At 37.6% G+C, this 17,269-nt stretch overlaps 1 protein-coding gene across 5 annotated transcripts in view; it reads left to right on the forward strand.

Annotated features, from left to right (window-relative positions):
* PLCE1 (phospholipase C epsilon 1) overlaps positions 1 to 17,269 on the forward strand; it is a 172,248-nt gene that overhangs the window by 129,026 nt on the left and 25,953 nt on the right. For 4 of the 5 annotated variants that reach the window (XM_081953906.1, XM_081953904.1, XM_081953908.1 and 1 more), the window contains exons 9-22: positions 978 to 1,160; positions 1,803 to 1,920; positions 3,269 to 3,431; positions 4,170 to 4,292; positions 4,380 to 4,516; positions 5,506 to 5,744; positions 7,444 to 7,505; positions 7,586 to 7,751; positions 9,386 to 9,493; positions 9,907 to 10,023; positions 12,066 to 12,224; positions 13,866 to 13,995; positions 14,946 to 14,987; positions 16,091 to 16,215. In XM_081953906.1, coding sequence (XP_081810032.1) covers positions 978 to 1,160; positions 1,803 to 1,920; positions 3,269 to 3,431; positions 4,170 to 4,292; positions 4,380 to 4,516; positions 5,506 to 5,744; positions 7,444 to 7,505; positions 7,586 to 7,751; positions 9,386 to 9,493; positions 9,907 to 10,023; positions 12,066 to 12,224; positions 13,866 to 13,995; positions 14,946 to 14,987; positions 16,091 to 16,215 — 1,872 coding nt within the window. The remainder of the gene's footprint in view (positions 1 to 977; positions 1,161 to 1,802; positions 1,921 to 3,268; positions 3,432 to 4,169; positions 4,293 to 4,379; positions 4,517 to 5,505; positions 5,745 to 7,443; positions 7,506 to 7,585; positions 7,752 to 9,385; positions 9,494 to 9,906; positions 10,024 to 12,065; positions 12,225 to 13,865; positions 13,996 to 14,945; positions 14,988 to 16,090; positions 16,216 to 17,269) is intronic. The other variant, XM_081953907.1, reaches the window with a different exon arrangement.

Here is a 17,269-nt window from a genome sequence, read left to right on the forward strand (position 1 = left end):
TATAATTGTCCCTTTTCCTATCAAATACCGTGTTTCCCGAAAATAAGATCTTGTCTTATATATATATATATATATATATATATATGTGTGTGTGTGTGTGTGTGTGTGTGTGTGTGTGTGTGTGTGTGTACGTACGTACGTACGTATGTATGTATATATGTATGTATTTGTGTTACAACCCCTGGTATGCCCTATATATATATACCCCTGGTATGCCATATATATATATATATATATACACCATCAAAAGAGGCATCAGGTCTTATTTTCTTATTTTCAAGGGGGGTGTCCACTGACTCAACTCACTTGTGCATGTCGCCCCCACCCCCCAGCCTCTTTTTCGGTATCAGAGGCCTTCGGGAAGTTCTTCATCCAGCAAGGTCAGCAAGGCTTTCCTGAAGCCGATAAAAGAGCTCCGGTTTGATCTGGAGCTCTGTTATCGGCTAGCGAAGCCTTCAGGAAAGGTCTTTAGGAAAAGCCTCTGTAGCCGATAACAGAGCCCTGGATCGATCCGAAGTTCTTTTACTGGCTACAGAGGCCTTCAGGAAAGCCTTACTGACAGAGGAAAGCCTTACTGGCAGAATAAATGTGCTAAGGCGAGGCTTTGCTTCAATTGTCCGAAGGTAAATAGTAAGGCAGCTCCACACAACCCCATCTCCACCTTAGCTTAATTTTTACCTGTGCACTCTGGAGTGGGCGGGGTTTAATTAGGGCTTATTTTGGGTGTAGGGGTTTTATTGGACGCACATGTAAAAATCAAGCTAGGGTTTACTTTCTTAGTAGGCCATATTTTCGGGAAAACACTGTTTGTGTGTGTGTATCTCCTGTTATTGCATTGTTGAATTTTGTAATCATCCGTTTTCCATTCCTACACTGTGTTCTTATCTAATATGTCTCCACCCAATTAAAATAATATGCACTATTTCTCTTTAATTGTGTAGATTGTACATTTTAATAAAGTTAAATATATTTATTAGGAGGATGGCCGATACGAGGGCCCAACCTTGGCTCAAGCGGTTGAGTTATTTGGAGGGAGACGCTGGAGTACAAGAAATGCAAGCTCGGGAAATTTGACAAAAAGCATAGAGAAGCCAGGTGTGCAAAGAAACAACACTTTAGCAATCAGTGCAGCGAAGAAGAAGAAGAAAGTGCTTATGAGGGTAGGAGTCTTTTGTTAGTTAATATTATTACACGGATTATTTGAGATGTATTATGTTTTTCACCCGTCAGAGTGAATTTTTAGATAAATAAACCTTAGTTCTTTAAATTTCATTTATTTGGAAGTAATGCAATATTTCTTTTTTACACACACACGCTCGCGCGCGCACACACACACACACCTTTGCCTGTACTAAATGAAACTAGAAATAGAATGTTCTCAGTGGTATTTTGACTTCTGAGATTGACCTTCGTTCTTATTTTCAAACCTAAGGAGAATGGAATAACATATATTTAAGAAGTGCAACGGTATTTTTGATCACCATTTTTAATGCTGCTCAGAAAATACTAACTTGGAAGCAGAATCCAGTTATGTCAGGTTTTATTATCATTCTTCCTTCAGTCATGCAGCCCAGTTAAAATCATTGTTTGCTTTTCCAAAGTTATTTTGTTTTTAACAATACCTAGCTTGACCCGCCAATGAATATTGTTATTCATCCTGTTCCATATGCAACTTTCATAGCCTTTTGGGTCACCAACTGGCTTGATTAGCTGTTCATAGAGCTGTGTGACGTACAAAATAGAAAGTGGTTGAAATATGTACTGTTTTCTAAGACGTTCATTGAGAAAATCTCTGTTTCAAGGGTGAAAGTGGAGATGGCACTGATGATGAGATGGCAAGTCGAAAAGCAAGACCTCTTAAGGAAAATCGGAATCGGAGTGGTTCAGACCCTCAAGATATTGATGAGCAAGAAGAACCAGGTAAAAATAATTCGTTAAACCTCAGTGCCACTCAACTTTTGATGTCACAGCAATCAAAGAAATTATAATAAAGTCAATCTAAAGATAAAAGATGGTGGCTAGTGCATCCTCAACAGCTGTATTTGACACACGTGTACAGCCTTCAAGATTAACGGTGTGAAAAATTGTGTTGAATATCTAACTTGGGTTAGTTCCAAATAAGAAAACTTCAGCCCAGAATTCTAAAACTGGCTAAGTAAAACAAATCATAATTATAGTTAGCCATGGCTGCAGATTTGGAAAACCAGGGAACTGATCACTAAAAGTGGGATATAATATAGAATTCAAATGCTTATTTTAATCAACTGCTGCTTATCATTTCATCCAAACTGCTTAATTTTAATTACAGTTTGTTAGAAACAAACCAGCTTCACACTGTAGGCTAAGCTGATAGCTTGTTGGAATATATGGTTATTAAGATCTACTATAGGTGAATTAAAATGCAAAGAAAGGCTTATGATCTCCTACCTATGGCCAGAATGATGACTGGAGAAGAGATGACACCTGCAAACTTAAGTCATGTACAGATTAATAATAATGGATAATGAAACAGCTGCAAGAAAGCAACAAGCTCAGAGAGCACCAAGGACACTTTCCCCCATTGGAAACATTATGTGATTAAACACATTATAAAGTTAATTCCATATTTCTCAACGTTCCTATATGATAACAGTTAATAAAAAATCCATTTGTCTGTGGAGATTCTCAGTCATCCAGGTCATGGTTGTCCCAAAAGTGCTTTTTTAAGAGGCAACTGGACTTTCTGGTTTTTCTTTGAAGACGTTTTGCTTCTCATCCAAGAAGCAGAGCTGAAGAAGCTTCTTGGATGAAAAGTGAAACATCTTCAAGGAAAAACCAGAAACTTACCTCTTGAAAAACCACCTTTGGGGCAAAATTCCATTTGTGTTCAATTTGAAGAGGCCTATCATGATGATCACTTTTTTTTCCCAGGAAGCCAAACATTCAAAAAATATTGTTGTCAGTGTTTTAATTCTATGCTTAGCAGTTACTACCAGGTAGTTTTATTTTGCTTTGCTTGAATAAAATTATTTCCTCTAATGAATATTAGAAAGATGAACGTTTCTCTTTTTCTTTAAGTAGAAGTGAAGCATTTTGGACAGTTGTTTTCAGCATTTTTTTCTGACAAATGCGTATAACATGCAATTTTGTACAATGTTTCAGAAACTGGGCAAGGAACTCAATAAAATATAATTCTTTAGTTATAATTTATTTGATTGAGCATCAGACATGTGTCAGGTAGGACTCATAGATAAATAAAAGTCATAGATAAACTTACTTTTATTGTTAGATCCAACTCTTCTGGTTACTTTTCCTGGTGCAAATACTCTGCCTTCAAGAAGAACACAGTCACTGACTAATTCAGAGTCACCTAGTTTAACGCCTGGTGTCTCTTCACCTGTAAGACCACAGTCTTCTCCTGTGATGTCACTATCAATAAAAAGCCAACCTAGGTAAGAAGAAAGCAGTTTTGTAAGCTTATTTATGAGTGTTGACTATGAGTGTGGCTTTTTCTTTGAAGTGTATCATCCATGCTTTTTAAAAAGGCTTGCTTTTATTATCTAAGAAACTGATTGTTGGAAGCTTTCTTTAATTATCACTTGTAATAGAATTGTATTTGTGTGTGTACCGAAACTTAGATTTTGGGGATCATGGGAATTCACCATACAAATATCTTTTATACGACGTTAGAATTGATTTCTGTTAAAAAAATGTAATCTGTTCTACAGTAACGGAACTAAGTGCCTGGTTTCATTCTAGAATAGGATGGCATTTTTATAACATTTCAAGTTTAGTTGTTAGATTGAATTGTCTATTCAGCCATATCACTTACTCCTCTTGGCACAAATCATTGCCTACCTTATCATACAGGATATAGTAAAAAATAAAAATTGAGTAGTCTATGTCCACCCAGCTGAGTCTTCTAAAATAAAGGGAGAGGAGAGGATAAGATGAAGTGAGGTGAGATGAGATGATATAAGATAACCTTTATTATCACTTTTTATATTATATCACTATGTTAAAGATTAAATAAATCAATATGGTTTCCTTCTTTAATCAAGTAATTAAAATTGGCCTTGTAAAGACAATATGTCTAGAGTATAATATTATTGCATTTTACAATATTATAATAATTATACAGCTGCTTTTACATAAACATAATCAAATGTACCCAATTTAATTTTTTTTAGCACCTGGAGCAGTAGTAGCTGGCATGGAAGAGGTAAAGGAGGATTGAAAGGCTTCCAGACCTGTATGGCTTCTGATAGCAATATGAGTTTTGTTGAATTCGTAGAGCTCTTCAAGTCTTTCAGGTAACAGCTACTGGTTTATTCTACACAGGCAGATTCAGTTTACGTAACTGAAAAAAATACATAATTAAAATATTCCATATATTACAGCGTACGAAGCCGCAAAGATCTCAAGGATCTTTTTGATACCTATGCCATCCCGTGCAATCGTCTGAGTCCTGATTCTGCTCCACTGTATACTTCCCTGAAGATTGATGAGAATACAAATGGCTTCCAGCCTGATTTAGGTAAAATTAAACAATGTGATAGCAGATTGGCTTTACATCTGGGTCGCCTATGACAGAGTTGTAATTCCAATGCAGGTAGTCCTCGCCTAATGATGTGGTTGTAATGTGCAATGTCATGTGACCACATCACTTAGCAATGATAAAACCGGCAACCTTGTTGTCATCATTAAGCAGGGATTGTGGATCGTTAAGTAAGGGCCTTACCTGCCCAGCATTTGAAACTTCCTGGTTGAAGCTTCCAACAAACACTGGGGAAACTGGCAGGAAGCTGGAAGTCCCAGCCTTGAGAAGAAGCCTTTCTTTACATGGTTGGCAAGCAGTACGGAAGACGAGCTGAGTGTAAATGTGTCCTGCACTTGCTCTGCTGGTTGGGAGTTCCTCAAGAGAAAAATTGAAAGGAGCAAGAGTAATTTACTGGAATGACTTACGATCTCCTGCTGGCTTCCCCATTGACTTTGCTTGTCAAAGCTGGTAGTGAAGGTTGCAAATGACAATCATGTGACCGCAGGATGTTGCAACATCATAATTGCGAACTGGTTGCCAAGTGCCTAGATTATGATCATGACCATGGGAACATTGCTGTGGCTGCAATTGTGAGGACTCATCATAAATCCCCCTTGCTCAGTGCCATTGTAACTTTGAACAGTTGCTGAACAAGGGTCATTCAATGAGGATTATCTATAATAAGAATTTTGTATGCTTGTTTGCCAAATATGTATTTTTTTACATGGTGTAGTGCAATGCATTGAGTGGTAAATCACATTATTTATTTATTGAATTTATAGACCGCCCCCTCTCCCCGAAGGGACTTTATAACATTTCAATATTACTAGTATATTTCCAAATCATGTAAATCATGGATTCAGTAATTTTCTTCCAATCAAGGATTCAGCAAACTATTCTCCAAATATTATTGACTATTTAAAGACTTGGGGGGGGGGGGACTTAACTATTCTATGAATGTTCTGATTGTGTTTTTAATCTTTCAGATTTATTAACGAGGAACATATCAGATTTGGGCTTGTTCATTAAGAATAGGCAGCAATTATCAGACAATCAGCGACAAATATCGGCTGCTATTGCTGCTGCAAGCATTGTTACTAATGGCACCGGAGTAGAAAGCACATCTTTGGGAGTATTTGGAGTGGGAATACAGCAGCTGAATGATTTCTTAGTCAATTGTCAAGGAGAGCACTATACTTATGACGAAATCCTCAGTATTATTCAGGTAGGTAATGCAGACTTTTTAAAGTGCATATATTTAGTTAATTTTCTCTTCATATTCTCACATTGCTTTTTAAGTCCTCCATAATAGTCTCTATGTCTATAGCAGTGATGGCGAACCTATGGCACGCGTGCCAGAGGTGGTACGCGGAGCCATTTTTCAGTGACTTCCTGTTTGCTCGGAGGGTGGTTTTAAGCGTTCCGAAGGCTTCAGGGCATGTCCAGAGGCTTCCCTGGCACCTTCGGAGCGCTTCGGAGCGCTTAAAACGACCCTCCGAGCAAACCGGATGTGACTTCCTGTTTGCTCGGAGGGTGGTTTTAAGCGTTCCGAAGGCTTCAGGGCACGTCCGGAGGCTTCCCTGACACCTTCGGAGCGCTTCGGAGCGCTTAAAATGACCCTCCGAGCAAACAGGAAGTCACTTCCGGTTTGCTCGGAGGGTCGTTTTAAGCGTTCCGAAGGCTTCAGGGAAGCCTCCGGACGGTCCCTGAAGCCTCTGGAGGGCCTCCGGGTGGGCGGGGGAGGCTCTTTTCGCCCTCCCCAGGCTCCTATAAAGCCTCTGGAGCCTGGGGAGGGTGAAAAAAGCATGTAAAAATGGGGGGGGTCGCGCGTTGTGCGTGCATGTGCACTGGGGGCGCATTGCATTATGGGTGCGGCATGCCCGCACCCCCCCTGCGCTCCCCCCCTTGTGGCACGCAAGCCAAAAAAGGTTCGCCATCGCTGGTCTATAGGATGACACCTTGTGCTTCAAAGGCGCAGCAAATGAAGTTTGACTAAACGAGAGTCGGTTAACATCTCAACTTTCTAACCCAAACTCGAGTTAGTTTTAATATTTTAACTGATTATTATGGTAGGGAAGCCAGCAGAATGATTTGAGAGTGTCATGCTTTCTTAGACCCCGGAAGAAGGCAGTGGCAAACCATTTCTGAAAACGTGGCCATAAACCTTCCAGAACTCATCCATTTAGCAATAGCACTTAGACTTATATACCACTTCATAGTGCTTCACAGCCTTCTTGAAGCAGTTTACAAAGTCAGGATTTCCCCCCAACAATATGAGTCCTCATTTTACCAACCTCGGAAGGATAGAAGACTGAATCAACCTTCAGCCAGTGAGAATCGAACTGCTGACAATCAACAAAATTAGCCTGCAATACTGCATTCTAACCACTGCGCCACCATGTGTCCTAGTCGCCTGGCATCAAAATTGCCTTGAAGGTATCTAATACCACCTTCCTCCCAGTGTTCATATCACTTGATGGCATGGAAGTAGGTTAACACAGAATGTACAGAGGACTAAAAATAGTGATGTACAAAAATGTAATACTGATTCCTTGTTTACTGTTTTCATCCTCCCTTCCCCTCTACCACTTTTCTTCTGGCTAGGTTTGAAGGCCAGACATGGCTAAGATGAATTTTATGGGAAGAAAAAGTATTGATCGCTGCATGGTTGAAAATTGACAAATGAGAGTTGTATTATTCTCTTCAAGTCTCTACTTTTCCACTTGATATTTATGTCCAGTGCTGCCTTTCCTTTTTAGATGCCATGTTAATACACAGCTTCATTTGAAAACCCAGATCTGCCATTCTCATACCTAGTTAGCTGTGCCAATTGTGTATTGCCTTTATTTATATGTAAAAACTGAATCAAAATAGATGATTGTTACATCTGTTAATGTTCACTGTTTCTCATTCTACCATTATAGAAGTTTGAACCAAGCATCAGTATGTGTCAGCAGGGGCTAATGTCATTTGAAGGATTCACGCGGTAATTATCTTTGGATATTTCAACATACAGTCCAGATGCTTTATGCAACTGCTATAAATTTTAAAAAATCTATATCTTAGGTTTCTGATGGATAAAGATAATTTTGCCTGCATGAATAATGAGTCTCAAGAGAACATAGAAGATTTGCAGTTTCCATTGTCATATTATTACATCGAATCTTCACACAATACATATCTCACGGGACATCAGCTTAAAGGAGAATCTTCAGTAGAACTTTACAGCCAGGTATACTAAGTCAATCTGCTGTCTCCTTTTTTTCCCAAAAAGTATTTGTTTATTAAGTCAAAGAAGCATGACCTTTCACATGTTCCTAGTCGTGGCTTGTAAAACGTAGGAAAATAAGATGTGTGGGAAAGCGGTTTGTATGCACAGTTGTGCTCAGATGCTTTTTTTATATTTATATATTTATGCTTTGTTCTGAGTTTTCATTTGAGAGTCATAGATTTTAGACACTAGCCAGTCTGATCTAAACTGCTAAAATTAGACTTTCCCACAGGAAAGACTGAGCTAATATGTTGTTTTATTTAGATGTCAAGGCATCATTCAGAATAATGCAAGTTGTGCTGAAAAGATGATGAGTTTGTAGCAAAATTATTACTCGAGAGAATGCGGCTTCTAAGAATATTATATAATATTTTAGACACACTTTTCAAGTAAAGTGACCCATATCAAAACACACTTCCCAGAGATTCAGCTTGATTTAGGTGCATATTGAAGGTCCATGAAAGTTAAAAGAACTCAAGAACCATCTCACTGATTATGTGTAAATATTAATACACACTTTGTTAGCATTGAATGAAATGTTTCCTGGTTTAGCTGCAATGGATACTTCCAGAGCACAGGTAGTCCTTGTTGAATGACTGGCCACTTAGTGACTATTCAGATTATGACAGATCTACTTATAACCTGTTTTCGAAGTACCAGATTGCCACCTCTTCCCCATGGTCCTGGGGTTGTATTTTGGGTATTTGGCAATCAGTTCACATTTACAGATGTTTGCAGAGTCCTGTGGTCACATGACTGCAGTTTTCGGCAGGTTTTACTAGTTTCCAGGATTTATTTCTAGTTTCCAGCAGGGTTCACTTAAAGACTACAATATTCTCTTAAACATTGTGATGTTTGTTTAATGACCGCAGCATTCACTTATTGACCACTGCAAAAAAGCTTGTAAAACAGATATGTGCCAGATTGTGACTCGCTTAATAATTGCCACAATTTATGATCAAGCTCAATTACGATCATAAATTGAGGATTACCCATAACAGCTTTTAGAACTATCAATCAAATGACATTGCGCAATGATTCTCTCTTTCTTTTTCTCTCTCCCATTAATTGATTTTTGTCCTAAAATAAAAGATGGAATTAGTTCTGAGGAGACAGCTAGATCCTCAGTCCAATTTGCATAAAAGAGACAAACATTTGCCCAATAAAATCTCATTTGGAAACATTCTTGATTGCATGCCAAAAGAAGATCCATGCATCCCAAACCAAAGTTAATTTCTACATTTATTTTTCCACATGTACTTAAAATCTATAATATGACAATTTGTTTCTAAAATAGAAGAAGCTCATAAAAGTCTGTATCTGATTTACATTTTATGTACAAACCAGGTGTGTAATAGGAAACTTTTGTTGAGGCCTATGAAAAGTGGATAGTTTTTAATGTAAAAGAAATCCTGCATAATTTTTTAAAAAGGAATAATCATATACTTGTATTTTTAACAGCTTCTTTTGTTCAGAAAACACAAGAATGCTGATTGGAGAATTCTGGGAGTTGATGTCCACACATCTTCGAGTTGCTAAGATTGAGAAACACTGTTTATAGGATCAATACATTATCATGCTTTTCTGTATTACAGATTTTATTACAAGGTTGTCGGAGTGTGGAATTAGACTGCTGGGATGGTGATGATGGCATGCCTGTAATTTATCACGGACATACACTCACTACCAAGATAGCTTTTAAGGTATATGCAATTTATAATAGTATCTTCCATAATATAAATTAATTTGACAGAAGAGTATATTTTTACTAGGTAAATGACTATGCTAACTTTCTTCAGGCATATGAGATCAAAAGCATTGAAATTATGATTAGGACTGTGCTTTAATCAGAAGACTTTAAAACTAATTTAAGTTTCCCTAAACTTTGCATTCCTCTTTTGGTTTAGAACGGGCATGTCAAACACGCGTCATCACATTGTCAGTTTTTCCCCCTTTGCTAAAATGGGGGTGGGCTTGGCCAGCACGTAACTTTGACACCCCTGGTTTAAAGTCAGTGTACTAAGATTTCCCTTAGTAAATGGTGGGACAAAGTATTGTGCTTGTTAACTGTGATTGGGGAATACTATAATTCTAATTGTTTTTCTTATTATTACAGGAAGTAGTTGAAGCTATTGATCGTAATGCTTTCATCACTTCAGATATGCCAGTCGTCATATCTATTGAGAACCATTGTTCTTTGCCACAGCAACGAAAGATGGCGGACATTTTCAAGGTGGGTTACAATACTATATTCACATCAAATTTAACAAGCCAAGCTATTAAAATAATCATTAATATATGTGTGTGTGTGTAACACACACACACACACATTAATATATGTGTGTGTGTGTAACACACACACACACACATTCCTTTTCTACTACTCTGTTTCTCTTTTTATATTAGCAAATAAATTAGAAATTGAAGTTGACTATTTTTTTAATGTATCCTAAAGAGGACACTATGAATAATAACTTCCCAATAAGAGAGTATTTGAAATTAACTTTTAAAACATAGCTTTAAATGTCACCATGTCTCTGTGGTTAAAGACACTTGAGCTTGTCAGCTGGGAAGCTGACAGCTGGAGTTTAAGACATGAGCATGTTTGATGGGGTGAGTTCCCGTTACTTGCTCTAGCTCCTGCCCACCTAGCAGTTCAAAAGCATGCAAATGCAAGTAGATAAATAGGCACCACCTCTGTGGGAAGGTAACAGTGTTCTATGCACTCAGTGTATAATCATGTTGGCCACATGACCACGGAAATCTCTTCGGACAATGCTGGCTCCCTCGGCTAAGAAACAGATATGAGCACCACCCTCTAGAGCAGCGGTTCTCAACCTTCCTAATGCCGCGACCCTTTAATACAGTTCCTCATGTTGTGGTGACACCCAACCATAAAATTATTTTCTGTTTTCCGTATTTTTTCGGAAATATGTGTTTTCCAATGGTCTTAGGCGACCCCTGTGAAAGAGTCGTTCGACCCCCAAAGGAGTCCCGACCCACAGGTTGAGAACCACTGCCGTAGAGTCAGGCACAACTGAAAAGGAGAAAAATTTACCTATCCCTTTTTGCTTCTTTGCTTGCTAGGAAGCTGATAATGATTAATAATAATAATAATAATAATAATAATAATAATAATGATAATGATTTATTTTTTTATGATTTTGACAAAAACAAAACCCTCCTTACTGCATTTTCAAGAAGCCATAAACTACATATTTTGTCTCAATCAGTTCAATTGATTATAAATGGATGAATTGATTTCTATTTTTAATGTTATTATATTAATGCTCTATGCCAGTGATGGCGAACCTATGGCACACGTGCCACAAGTGGCACGCGAAGCCATTTGTCAGGGCACGCGAGGCGCTGCCCTGTCAGCTGGCCAGTGCGCATGCGCGCGCTGGCCAGCTGAGTTCACCTTTTTAAAAGCTATTTTTCGCCTTCCCAGGCTCCAGAGGCTTTATAGGAGCCTGGGGAGGGCGAAAAGAGCCTCCCCGCCCCCCCTCCGGAGGCTTCAGGGACCATCCCTGAAGCCTTCGGAGCACTTAAAACCACCCTCCGAGCAAACCGGAAGTGACTTCCGGTTTGCTCGGAGGGTGGTTTTAAGCGTTCCGAAGGCTTCAGGGACTGTCCAAGGCTTCCCTGATGCCTTCGGAGAGCTTAAAACCACCCTCTGAGCAACCCGGAAGTCACTTCCGGTTTGCTCGGAGGGTGGTTTTAAGCGCTCTGAAGGCTTCAGGGATGGTCCCTGAAGCCTCCGGGGGTTTGGGGGAGGCTCTTTTCGCCCTCCCCAGGCTCCTATAAAGCCCCTGGAGCCTGGGGAGGGTGACAAAAGCATGTAAAAATGAGGGGGTCGCGCGTTGTGCGCACATGCGCACTGGGGGGGGTCGCGTGTTGCATTATGGGTGCGGCACGCCCGCACTCAACCCCCCTGCACTCCCCCCACTTGTGGCACGCGAGCCAAAAAAGGTTCGCCATCACTGCTCTATGCTATTTAGAGCATATCCATTTTCATAATAAACTGTATAGAAATAATCATAGTATATTATTATTAATTGCAGAATCCTAACTTTATAGTCATGAGTCATTGAATATGAAAATGGTAGCAAATAAATTTAATAATAAATAAATATTCAAGCAAAAAAAAGGAGCTAAATGTAGGAATATAAAGCTTGTACATATCCTGCTTTATTAAAATCAAGATTGGGTTGTCTGAAGGAGGATTAATAACATCATTCATAACTAATACATTGTATTATGTTGATATTCCAGAATACATTTGGGGATAAACTGGTAACTAAATTTTTATTCGAAAGTGACTTTTCTGATGACCCATTGCTACCTTCTCCCCATCAATTAAGAAGAAAGATTCTGCTTAAAAATAAGAAACTCAAAGCACATCAAACTCCAGTGGATATATTAAAACAAAAGGTAAGATTTAAATTGACTGCAGACACTCCACTTTGGGCCACCACAATGTTTTAACAATAAAATTTGAATTTAAAGAATAAAAAGCAGTTTCATTCGGAGCCACTAACTTCTTGCAACTATACCTTTAACACCATCAAATAATGATATCTACTATTCCAGGTCCTTGAGAAGGACATGATAGGTGGAAAACCCAGTCTAAACATCTGGCTGACTGTGGATCAGCTATAATAATAATTTGAAGAAGAAGAAAAACACATTGGAAGAATATATGAAAGGCAGTGAAGAAGTTGTTGTGAAGCTAGTACACCATGAAGTTTACTGAGTCCCGAAGAGACCAAAAGAATAATAGAAAAGAGACATCGCAAGATGTCTCTTTTCTGTACTTTTCTGTACTTTTCTGTACGGTCAGTACATAAAGGAAATAACAGGCAAAGCAGATAACAACAAGAACTGGCAATACGTAAGAGCAGGAACATTGAAGAAAAAGAAAGAGTGGCTAATTCTGGCCGTAAAAGACTTAAGCCTTAAGAACAAATACATGCAAACTAGAATTGAGAAGATAGCAACAGATAGTAAGCCTTTGCAAAGAAGCTTACGAAAAAGTAGACCCCCTTCCTTGTCTGGTTTACAGACCCAGAGGAAGATTTTAAAAGCTTTTCCACTGAGCAACTACAACGTGACATATCTAAACTTAAACTCTGATTAATTTTAACATCAGTTCCAAAGAAAGTATATTAAAGCCACAAAGGATGAAAATGGTTTAAATAAACCTGGATGAGCTACAGATCTGAGCTTTATGATTTAGTAAAATGTTGCTCATTGAAAACAAAACTCCCTCACTCCTTTAAGTTATGGTGGATGAAAAGTATATCAAATCACATGATGCTTAAATATAGCCAATGATCAATGCAGATGTGTATCTTATGTAATGAAGATTATTTTGCATGAAGACTGGAATACATAGATGCCCAAAGGGAGATTTTATTTATTTATTTATACATACGCATGCACACACTACATCTTGGCATGGAATGTTTTGTTCTAGTGTTTCTTTAATGAGAAAAAAAGATGTTTTTACTGCTGCAGTGAAACATTCAGGCTGTATAATGGCTTACATTCATGCCATTAGAGGCAGCTAGACTCTGCATGGAGTAGCAATGACAATAGCAGTTAGACTTATATACCACTTCACAGTACTTCACAGCCTTCTGTAAGTAGTTTACAGTATCAGCATATTGTCCTGGACAATTTGGGTCCTCATTTTACCAACCTCGGAAGGATGAAAGGCTGAGTCAACCTGGAGCGGTGAAGATCAAACTATTGGCAGTGGGCAAAGTTAGCCTGCAGTACCGCATTCTAACCACTGCGCCACCACGGAACCAATATTTGTGCAGCTGACCTCCTCTTTAAATGTTATTCCAAGTGGATGGAGGCCTATATGTCTAGTAAGACCTTATTGATAGTTCATTGGAAAGAGTAATGCAGTAAGAAGTACAAGGTGGTGTGGATTTCCATGGATAGATGGGAATATAAAAAAGATTGCATATAACTAGGTGGTGGTGGAGGATGAAGGTAGAGGACCTGTTGCTACTTTCTAACTGCATATTCTGTCTCACTTTAAAAATTTGATTTTTAAATCAGGCTCATCAGCTGGCATACATGCAGGCTCATGCAACCAATGGTAACAATGCAGGACATCTTTCCACTGCTAACGAAGAAGAGGAGGATGAAGAAGATGAATACGATTATGACTATGAGTCCTTGTCTGATGGTAAATGAACACGCTTGCATGTAATGTTGCATTTTTCAGATTTATGACAAGTTCAAAGTTTTGATCATAGCTATTCTTGTTGTTATAAAGTTTTTTATTTTTTTCATTTTCGTAACGTATAAATCACATGTATACTATTACATAGCCAACATCATATGATCATAGCTATTCCTGAAATTCCTGGGTCAAGGAATAAATAAAATAAACCTATGTCAAAATACAGTACAATTGCTCAATACAATCAGTGGCGGGAGCAGCAGTAATCCAGGTTCTTGGAAAGGACTTGGTAGGTAGACAAAAAATGCCAAAACTAGTCTATCTGGCTGACTATAATCCACAGAATCTCTTCCCACACACACACACTTTCCCCGGGGACTGGCATGTTCTGATACAGTGAATGCAAGTCTTTAAGTCAAGGTGAATTAGTAACTCCATGGATACCTAAGTTAAATTAGAATGCACAATGTACAATATAACTAATGGGTTGCAAAAGCAAATATTAATATGTTGTTGGTTATTTTCTTGCATGAAGTAAAGAATTTGCTGATTCATTCCATATAGACTCTTCTGTAGCTAATATGATGAAATTACCTGTCTGATAAATTAACATCACAATCTCTATGTATTTTTACGAAATAAGATCCATTGCATTCAGTCATTGTCATGAAAGTGTGTATAAGACTGTTGTCTTAATCTCCTACCTGATTCCCATCTTTGCTAAATACTCATACTAAGAAGTCAGTTCTTCTCTGATTTTCCGACAACTTTGGATACGAAGGCAAACTGCTTGCCTTTGTGTTCCCTTTTATAAAATATTTCTACTGATGTTTCCCTGAAGCAGTTCTCTTAAGTGTTTGCGTCAAATATAATAATTCTACCTAGTCTGAATGTTATGTTCATTTATCTGTCAATTCCTTTTACTTTTATTTCTTTTCTGACTGTTTTCATAGCTGATGTCCTTAATGCTTCTCCTGCTGCTAACAGCCAGGAAGGTAAAAAACCCTCGATCAAACATTTTAACTGCATGAATGACATCATTGCATTTCCGAGCAATTTGGAATGCGTACTTTGAATGCATTTTTTTCACTTACTAGTTAAATTCAACTGTATTTTTCCTTAATTTTCTTTTCCTGCTTTGGAGCTTATAGTATTTGCAGACACTTCACTTTTTCTTATTCATATATGTTAAGAGTGAAATAGACTTTTGGGCACATATATGATTTAAAATATGCAATGTAGTTTGCTATTTGACTAAGGGAATGAATGAATGAATGAATGAATGAATGAATGAATGAATGAATGAATGAATGTTAATAAGCACCTCAGTTCCTTGTCACATGCCTGCTTGAGTATTTGCAACAAGAGTGCTGTGCAACAAGTATTTAAATCATTTAAGTTTTTGGAAAATTGCATCAGATTGCTTTTGGCCATAGACAGTAATTTATAATAATTTATAATGTATTAAAGGTAGTCCTGGACTTACTACAGTTCATTTAGTCACTGTTCAAAGTTACAATGGCACTGAAAAGAGTGACTTTCACAATCCCTGCAAATACTATATATAAACCCCAACCTTCCCCATGAATTTTGTGCCATCAAAATTCAGATGCTTGGCAACTGGTTCATACTTACGACCGTTGTTGTGTCCCAAGGTTATGTGATCTCCTTTTGCAAACTCCTGACAAGCAAAATCAATGGGGAAGCCAGGTTCACTTAACAACCGTGTTACTAAATTAACGATTGCAGTGATTCATTTAACAACTGTGGCAAGAAAGGTTGTAAAAATGGGACAAAACTCATTTAAGAAATGCCTAACCTAACAAGAGATATTTTGGGCTCAGTTGTGGCCGTAAATTGAGGACTACCTGTAATGCACAGGTGTATAACTGGAAAAATCTGCTTTCTTTCTTTAAGGAAATGTTCGTTCCTGAACTTGGTTAGAATAGGATATTATTCTGACTCAACAGAATAGTATTAGGAAATTAAACATTATTTGGCTGTTTAATCTCTATTCAGATAATATCATCCCAATACATTCACTTGAAATAAAAATTTCCCTTTCAGAAACTTCAATCAGATATTACTTGTTTTCCAGATAACATTTTGGAAGACCGACCTGAGAATAAACTAACCATTGATAAGCTCCAGTTTGAATTTGGTGAAGAAAGTGCCAAGAGAATTAAAAAGGCTGATAGCACGGTGTGCAATGCTAAAGGAAAGGTAGTATTTAGCTTTTTCCCTCCAAACTTATATCGATCCTAAAGGAGGTTTAGGTGGGAGCCGGGATTTATTAAGAAACTGCTTTTTTTTAAAAAGCTTTTTAAACATAAGTCAATATATTATAACTTTTGTGATTAGCAAACAACTGTGAATTCTATAATATGATTATTTACGTATATTCTTAAATTTTCGACACAGAGGTAAAGGTGGTTAAAATAAAGCATAGAAAAAATGGCTAGTTTAATATCTTCATCATAATATATCAAGCACACTTTTTATTTGTGATGCATTTTTCACAGTTTGTCACATTTAGAAGCAAATTTAAATATTTTGACCTGCCATTATTTCTAATTGCTCCTAGTAAAGCATGTAAAATGGTAACCATTGATTCTAGAAGTAAACTTCAAACGTCCAATTTTAGAATTCCAAGGTTCTAAGATGTGTATAAACTTGTACTTTTGATCTGTTTAAGATGCTTGATTCTCAGGCTTTTGTTGCTGCTGGTTGATCTTTAACCCAAATTAGTTGCATTAAGTTTGGCTAAATCCCTTTTGATCAATTGAACTCAAAAGTGGGTTTCAGCAGCACTCAAAATTTGGGTGGTGACTTCTGTCTCGTGCTTGGGGATCAATTTAATAAACTACATTTGGTGTGCACCTAGTTTGTCACATTAAGGTGCTTTGTAATTTAATAGATATGGTCTGCCACATGTTAACCTTTTATACTCTTCTGATGTGTCTACCCTTTCTTTTCAGATTTTCAGGATTTTTAAAATTTTTATCATATATGTGCATGTATATAATGTATATACATAACCACATATAATATATTATATACTATATGCATAAACACACACACACACACACACACACACACACACATATATATATATATATATATATATATACACACATATATATACATATACACACATACATACAATATATGTGTGTGTAATGTAAGTATAGTTTCTATCTTCTAGCTTTTAGAATTTTATCTTTTATTCAGATAGACAGACAGATGTAGATAGATAGACAGGCGATGATAGAGGGAT

The sequence above is a fragment of the Natrix helvetica genome, assembly GCF_964273705.1.
Source record: "Natrix helvetica genome assembly, chromosome: 5".
NCBI lineage: Eukaryota > Metazoa > Chordata > Lepidosauria > Squamata > Natricidae > Natrix > Natrix helvetica.